Source organism: Trifolium pratense, linkage group LG7, assembly GCF_020283565.1.
Source record: "Trifolium pratense cultivar HEN17-A07 linkage group LG7, ARS_RC_1.1, whole genome shotgun sequence".
Classification (NCBI taxonomy): domain Eukaryota; kingdom Viridiplantae; phylum Streptophyta; class Magnoliopsida; order Fabales; family Fabaceae; genus Trifolium; species Trifolium pratense.
In genome coordinates this window covers 46,166,262-46,174,619 of record NC_060065.1, presented here as the reverse complement: position 1 = coordinate 46,174,619, position 8,358 = coordinate 46,166,262, and the positions used below count along the sequence as shown (strand labels likewise).

The window sequence follows — 8,358 nt, the reverse complement described above, 5'->3', positions numbered from 1 at the left end:
GTTAATCACAATTATATTTAAAATTAGTAATAAGACACGGTTGATGATTTCTTGTTAGAGAAAAGTTTAAAATTATATCACACCGTCGTTAAGTTTTAATAACAATATTATCCGTCAAAAAAGTAATTCAATACTAGATATTAAGTATGGATAACATGTAAAATAAATTATTTATAATAAAATTCATAAAGGAAATAAAAGGGATAAAAGACTAATCAAAAAAATAGCTATTGAAATTGAATAGGGATAAATTAGTTATGACAGTTGGGTAATAAGAGGTCAAAGGATAATTTATATTAGACTTAAAAGACGGTTGGACACCGTATTTTTACTTATTTTTACTTAAGTCTTTATTATAAGTCATTGGATTTATAAGGCTTAATTAGTTTATTGGTTCCTTAAAGCAATCAAAGTAGGTCAGTCACTCGAAGTTCCTTCCCTTGTTGGTATAGGAAATCGGTCAGTCACTCGGAGTTCCTTCCCTTGTTTACAAACCTTGATTTGGTTAGTTCCCTGACTATTGGGTCACTTCGTTCCCTTTCCTTTGGGTAGTTTCTAGTGTTTATTTAGAGTTAATGTTATTGGGGGGCCGATGGTCAGGATCTCTATCGAGTCCTTCCCTCGGCCTATACTTAACACTCTCCGCGCCTTATCCGCCCCTACCTTTTTTGAGTAGTCCGGGGCGGGGCGCTACACAAGCGATCGCTTCCATTCGGGACCATCCCCCGAGGTCCCTCACTGCCGCTTGCTTTTCCATTCTCTTTAGTCAAGGCCTTTTCTAACTAGTCTGCTTGTTGGCTCGTTGTGTCGGTACGAATCACTTAATTGGTTGCGAAAAACGAGAGGCTTTGTATCACGCATGTGGTAGCTTCAGAGCTTAAGATGATGAGTAGGGGTGGGACCCCTAATGAAGGTTGAAAACTGTAGCCCCTGGGATGTTGTTTCCTGAGGAATCCCCCTTACATCTATACAAAGCTAACCTCTCGTGGATACGGCTACAACTGGGAGCTGCCGTCGAGTCATGACTACAGGTGATTCGTACCTCCCGCTGAAATGAGGAGTGGTGACCTTTTTCAGCACGCCAACGATCGATGCCGGCTCCATACCCAGGATCGGGTAGGATGTTTGAGGAGGTGGTCCAGAACCCCTTCCTCAGACTCCTACCCTGGGAGGTGAGGTGGAGAGAGGAGGCCCTGGGGGCCGGGGGCCGGGGTACTAACTTATTCTGTAAAACACTATTACAGGCCTATTTCATAGGGCCAAAACTTGATTAAGGTCTTCATCAATGTCTACATTTTAGATTTCACAATGATCTCTTAAAGAAAAAAAGGTCCGGATTAGTCCCTTAAAGATACATTTGTTTCTCACATTAGTCCTTTCCACCAATTTTTTACAAAAAAACGTTAATTTTAGTTGACTGAATTGTGAATGTCATTAAGTGTAAGTGGTCCACCAAAAACCTTATTAATTTTTAAAATTTACCAATTGAAATTTTTTGTTATATCTAGAGTTAAATTTAACGGAAATGACCAATATGACAAACATATATGTCTTTAAGGGACCAATCCGGGTCTTTTTTTCTTTAAGGGATCATTATGAAACCTAAAATGTCTTTAAGGGACCAATAGACTAATTAAACCGATTTATAAATTATCTCACACACACACACACACACATATATATATATATATATATATATATATATATATATATATATATATATATATATATATATATATATATATATTACTTAACCTCCACTTTATATATATTATGTTAACTAGTAACCGGCCCGTGCGATGCACGGGTTCGTAGTAACTTCATTTATATATCAATCATGGTTGTTGCCAATCATGGATGTTATGGGTCAAAATAAGCTAGACGTAAGCATATCGATATTAATCAAATTGGTCCATTCCACATCTAGTAATTTAATTGCGATATCATTACATCAAGCATCTCTATTAAACTCGTACTCGTAGTATTAGCGATTATCTTAAAAATCATAAGCATGTGTTAGTGATATATGGAGGTTTATATATGGTGTAGAGATTAAGAAATTATATAAAAAATTAGCATTAATTATAAGAAAACATGAGGATTAAATATTAAGTATTTGGAAAAAACGTGAGGCAATAAGTAAAAGAGAAGGTTGGATCATTGGTGATAGTAAATTGAAAGATAGCTATGAATCATATAGCCATCCCTAAAAAATAGTACCATAAATGCCTATCATCCTCATGTATACACATTGATTACTTCATGTTTGTGGTTATCAAATTAGATACTCCAATCTCTGATTATTTTTACTTCTTTCCATGTTATCAAATAACACATTTCTTTCAAAGGTTAGACATGGAGGTTGAACCTCAAATTACAACCATCTTTGTTTACATTGTTTGTCACTTTGATCCCAAAAGATCTCAAGGTAGCAACCATCCATTCTCCAACCCTTTTAACCGTGTCATTAGAATGTTAAAACAATGGAAATTTAAACTTATTCAAAGAGGAAAAAAAAAATTGAACTGGAATATCAGTACTATAAATTTGAAAACATTGAATGCAAATTGAATACATTTCATTAATAAAAGTAAATTGAACTGGAATATCAGATTTATAGCAATTTGAAGAATTGATTTGAAACATGATGAATCTAAATTTTAAAACTTCAAACTGCATAATAACAAAGAAAGGAATATTTGTAATAAGTTATTAACTGAAGATTGGATACATTTCATTGAGTACCAAATATTTGAAACAAAGACACTAATACATTAAAAAGTACAGCTAAGTGACCAAACCACACTAACACAAGTCAAGAGTAAGCCACAAAATACTGTTGGGAGACATACAAAGGCAAATAAGAGCCATCATTCAATGGATAACTAAGGGTGGTTTCTATCCCTATCTGAGGATAAACACAGACATACATGACATAATTACCGGCAGGTTCATTAAGAACAAAACGAACTTTGTCACCCTGGACCAAGCGATGTCCTCTGCATAAATGCGCCCAACCGCCAAACACCTTGCAAGCAAGTTCACCCTGAGCATCAACGCCAACATTTATGCTACATGGATACCTAGCACCAATATGATCTACCAACACCAAGTCGGAAAAAGTAAATGTGAAGGCAGATTCACCAAATCCATACCAAGGCGAAACCTATGATAGAAAAACACAAGTAACAATAAGGAAAAATTGGATAAAGGATGTTAACATTGGAAAAGAATTATATCACAGGAAATACCAAAAATCGAGATTCAACATCATAAGCCGTCAATTTTTTGAGGTACTAAAGAACAAATGATCTTGGCAGTACATGACCATTACAGGATCTGAGCAATGTGAATGAGCCAAGTTTAGGATCACTATCAGTTCTAGTCAACAAATGCCTAAGGGGAGTTAGGATTAACATAAGTAAAGCTAAGCCAAACACTAAGCCATATGTCATAAATATTTCTAAGAACCAACCACCCTCGATCAAAGTACATATGTCATTAGAATTTTTTATAATATGCATCAATTAAGTCCCCGAAATCGCGAACAAAACATTGAGGTAGTTTGGCTAATGTCTGCAGTGAACCAAAAAAAAAAATTGACATAAACCAAGTGCTCATATACACCAAAAAAAGAAGAAATGTGATCTATCATAGTTCATGATACAAAATAAACAAATGCAGAAACATGACGTCAAATGCATATATTCATATGTTAAATTCGTATGCATATATTGGAATGCATTAGCAAATTCATAATGTTAATCACAATCAATCAATGTAGACAAAGTGATTAAAATAAGTCATGTATTTTGGGAAAAACAAAAATTATGTATGACAATAAGTTTGCCCACCTGCTTCCTGCATCCATGGATGTATGTTAATTTTTTGATTGGCCATGGATATGTAGATGTGTACACACTCTGGACATGATGATTTGTTTCCATTGCAATATAAAAGCATCAAAAGATAGCACAATAAAATAGCATGCAGTGCTGGAAAAATCAGTCCAAACCATGATTTTTTTGTACAAAACATGAATCTAATATTTGCCACTAAATTGCCTAAACACAAAACAGAAACCAATCTTTTATATAGACATAGAGAGGAAAGGAAATTAAAAAAGGCTTACACTATGAGGATCATATTCCATATGGAAAGTGTGAACGCGGCTAAGTATATTATGCACACATGAACCTTGAGATTGATCAATTTCTTGTGCAGCTTCAACATGAAACTCCCATGGAACCTAATCGAGCATGAAAAACAAATCCACCTGAAGTAGATCATAAAAATAAAATTAAAATTATTCAAATTTCCCTTACCAAGATACTTCTTAAGTTTGCACAGCTGAAGGATAACTATTACAGCGAGTGATGGGTCCTGATTATCCGGAAATTGCTGCATTTTCACAGCATGATCATCCCATAAAGTACAGTGTATCATATTCCCTCTACAATGAAAAAGAACCAAATGCATAAGTATACTGGAAACAATGATCGAATAAAGTGCACTAACCAAGTTAGACAAACAAACTTACTCCAAATCTTCAAGAGTGGCATCCATGACCGTACTTATCTTGCCATTTTTCTCAAACTCTTTCATAGCATTTTTTATAAACTAAGTTGCAGTTAAATTAATTAGTAATAGAATCAACATATTGATGCTAAAGGAAAATATCAAAGTAAATGAAAACATTCCATATCATTGAAAACACTTTTGACAAAAGGAATCAAGAGTATTCTTTTAAAATCTCTATTGAAACTATTGAAAACTTGAAAGCTACACACATGGCTACACTCATCACAAAAGCCTAAACACCAGGAAAAGATAAGTCATTTAGAATATATCATGATTGATCTTTTAAATCAAAAGTATCTAATAATGTCAATTAGAATATGACCACAAACCATAAATACTATGTTACTTTAAAAAACATGACATTATTGATTATCACCTCATCGTCAATCTTAGGAAATTCATATCACACATTCAGGAACATTTTGAAACATAAAGGTTAAGGTTAAGCAAAATTTTATACCTTGTATTCTTTTCTTTACTGCATCTTGCAAGCATCAACAGAGCAATGCAACCATTCTTTCATTTGTTAGCTAGCCTACAACCACAACACAATTACATTACCTTACATTAGCTAATTAAATAGTTGCAAACATATTAAATGTGAGTCAATCATTTAACTATATAGCCGATTCTATATCTATTGATCTATTCTTGAATGCATACAGCAAAGTTTAAACAAATCATGAGTATATCCAGAAAAATTATGTCACCAAGGACAACAAAATTAAAAAGATCTACATGCATCTAAGTGATCTAAGTGTTGCATAAGAACCAAAGAGGTAACGTAAGGAAAATTATACAATATGATATTTATTCAACATGATATAGGTTCACCTCTAGCAACCAAAATTGTCACTCCTATTTCATTCCTTAAAGTGTAGTTGCACAGCCCCGTGAATTCATTGATGTGATAATTGCCCATTCAATTATGAAAGAAACCATCAGTGCCCACTTTATCTGTTATAGTCTTCAAAACCTGCTATAGTATAAACCAATTTCTACAAATAAATAGTATAAACAAAAATCTGCTATAGTATAAAACAATCTCTGAAAATTACCTTAAGAAAGGACAAAATGAGAGGATAAAAAGGGAAAACAATAACATTTACAAACTAAAAAAGGAACAAAATAAAAAATAAGGAACAAAACTCAATATGGAATAAGTCCAGTATGAGTAAAACAAATGTGTTATACCTGCAAAGACACCAACCATCAAGTTAGTTATGAATTCAAAACAATTTTGAATTTCCTACCTTTTAATATGATGAGAATCATAAACAATTGAAGAAAATAAATTTCTAACCTTTTTCTACACATCAAACATATCATAAAGGAATAGATTTGTTACCTTTTTTCACACACCAAGCAGATTTGAAAGAAATTTCTCACCATTGAATTGACATCAAAATGCACAGTCTACTTTTTATCTCCGCGCCAGATGTTTCTTGGCTGTTCTAGTATCTTTGATACTCCTTCAAATCACTTTGTGATTAGTTACCTTAATCTTATCACACTTTGATTCTAGTTACCTTGTTGCAATTCCAACACCAACAACACATACACAATAAAAATCAGCAAGGATGGAGTTTGTTTGAAGGTGATTTATTTAACCATTCTCAACAAATCATCTTTTACCTATAACAATAAAAGAGATTATTTACTATGAGAAAGAAATTGTTTCATACTTATTAAAACACTAAAAATTGTTTCAAACTTTTAAATTTGTCATTGTTCCATCAATCAAACTTATAAAAATTTTTATCATTCATAATCAAGAAGATAATGACATTATAAAACTTCTATTGTTTGTAACTTGTAGAATGTATTTTTAATCTAAATAACTATAACTCAAATGGATGAGATGAGGCTTCTATCGCTTTGCAAGAAGATGATGAACAAATCAGCAAGAATGATACAGGAAAAATAGAAGAAAAACCAGCAAAGAAACAGAAAAACATAAACCAAACCTAAAATTGAGAACCCAAAAATTGAAACTGAACTGCCTCTTTCATAGAGGCTGCAAAAAAACCAACACAGAAAACCAATTAGAGAGATTAATATTCACAAATTGAGAAAGATGAAATCTAGAAGATGAATTTCGAGATACATCACCACCCACCATAACCACCACACATCACCACCACCACCACCACCTCCAATCTTCAACCATCCTCACCAACAACAAAAAAAAGCAACAAAAAAAAAAGCAAATAAATGTATAGAAAGTAAGATCGAACCAGAGGAAAAAAGGAGAAAGAAGCTCTGTCACCGCCGTCGCCAAACACCGCCGTGTTACCACGAAACGCCACTGGAACTCTCTATATCGATCGGAACTCTCTCTTCCATGGCCGAACTCGCTGTCTCCCACCGGCAAATCTTCTCTCACTCGGCCACTCCCTCACAGGTGGTGGTGGTGGTGGTTGTGATTGTGAAGGACGAGATGGATGGAAAGGGGGAGAGAAAGAGTTTGAGAATGTTTTTTTTTTTTTACGGTAAAGAGTTTGAGAATGTTGAGATTATAAGATTGGGGAATTGGTGGGATTCTTTCTTAACATAGAGATGAAATATGTGGGCTAAACTAAATATGTGTTCTCATTCATTTAGTTTAGTTGTTATCATGTTGTGTTTAGTGGAGCTCTCCAATTGGTGCAAGGAGAGGTCTAATAAAATTGATGCAGACTAAATCATTGCAACCATATGCTTCTCTAATTGTTTGCCTAAACCAGCAATAAAACCAGCCCATTGTTTGCATAAACAGTTGTTTGCATCAATCATAGGAGGGGTCCACATGAGACAAAGATGTTAAGTGCTCATTGGGCAATAGATTAGGGTTACCAATGTATCACACAATTAGGGTTACAATCTATAAGGAATTGAAAAACCTAAATTTGGCAACATATGATTGGTCAATCTACAAAGTTGTAAAGTGCTAATTGGCCAAAGGATTTAGGGTTTGCATTTGGTGGTTGAAAAACCACTCATCCTTTAGTATATAGAGATTATAAGGGTGAATGACTACTTCTGCCTCCAGCCATCTGGATGAGTTTTGGTATCCCATGTAAAATGTCATCCAGTACTACAAGAGAATAAAAACAAGAAATCTTCAAATTACAATAGTGAAATAATAATAATGAAAAATTACAAGGGGAATACCAAAACTTACCTGGGGAAAAAATGGTTTTACCCCTTGTTTTTATGTTAATTTGCTAGTAAAACGTAATCTACTACTTATATATTAAAACCGATTACCACTTAAGTTATTAATTTATCCTTATTATTTTTAATCACGTTGCAAGTTTTATATCTTTCATTATAATTTCACTAAAAAAAATATAGAAAGAATATAAGATAAATACAAAAAAATATATATAGAAAAAATATAAGATAAATGCAAAAAAAAAGATGATATGCTTAAAAATAGAAACAAAACAAATTATAGATATAAACAAAACAATAAAAAACAAAACAGTCTATACGCATAAAAATAGGAAAAAAAACAATAAAAACATTATAGAAAATTAGTCAATAAAAAAAGTATAGAAAGAATATTGAAAAAACAAGAATAAACCGCATAAAAATAAGAATATAGAAACAATTAAAAAATAAAAATAAACAATATTTTTTATCAAAAAAAAAAAAGAAAAGAAACATAAACAATATTACTACCAAGTTTACTACTAACCACTAATAATAATATACAAAGTTAATTAAGATCAAACTTACTAAATTACCCTAAATATTCCTAATAAAATTTATAATTCTTTTTAAAAAATATAC

The 8,358-nt window shown here is 32.7% G+C and overlaps 1 protein-coding gene across 33 annotated transcripts; it reads right to left on the bottom strand.

Annotated features, from left to right (window-relative positions):
• Positions 1 to 2,696: 2,696 nt before the first annotated feature.
• On the bottom strand, positions 2,697 to 7,489 carry LOC123898094. 33 transcript variants are annotated; one of them, XR_006805238.1, is made up of 9 exons: positions 6,819 to 7,487; positions 6,549 to 6,598; positions 5,416 to 6,216; positions 5,042 to 5,116; positions 4,541 to 4,620; positions 4,326 to 4,453; positions 4,133 to 4,276; positions 3,252 to 3,339; positions 2,697 to 3,166 (listed from the first exon to the last, which is right to left on the bottom strand). XR_006805238.1 is itself a non-coding variant. In XM_045948957.1 (2 exons), exons 1-2 carry the CDS (start codon positions 3,945 to 3,947, stop codon positions 2,816 to 2,818), a joined length of 444 nt encoding a protein of 147 aa, XP_045804913.1. In that variant the 5' UTR covers positions 3,948 to 4,124; the 3' UTR covers positions 2,697 to 2,815. The 33 variants fall into 33 exon arrangements, 1 of the variants encoding a protein (XP_045804913.1); XR_006805234.1 differs by lacking the exon at positions 3,252 to 3,339 and adding an exon at positions 3,855 to 3,923 and having other exon boundaries at positions 4,133 to 4,249; positions 5,416 to 6,110; positions 6,819 to 7,484; XR_006805229.1 differs by lacking the exon at positions 3,252 to 3,339 and adding an exon at positions 3,855 to 3,923 and having other exon boundaries at positions 4,133 to 4,249; positions 6,819 to 7,483.
• Between the last annotated feature and the right edge of the window lie 869 nt (positions 7,490 to 8,358).

Excerpts from the sequence above, each read along its gene's own strand:
- LOC123898094 (XM_045948957.1), bottom strand. The coding sequence starts at position 3,947 with ATGGAAACAAATCATCATGTCCAGAGTGTGTACACATCTACATATCCA. Across the intron at positions 3,167-3,854 it reads TCCATGGATGCAGGAAGCAG|GTTTCGCCTTGGTATGGATT; the intron begins GTGGGCAAACTT and ends TTTCTATCATAG.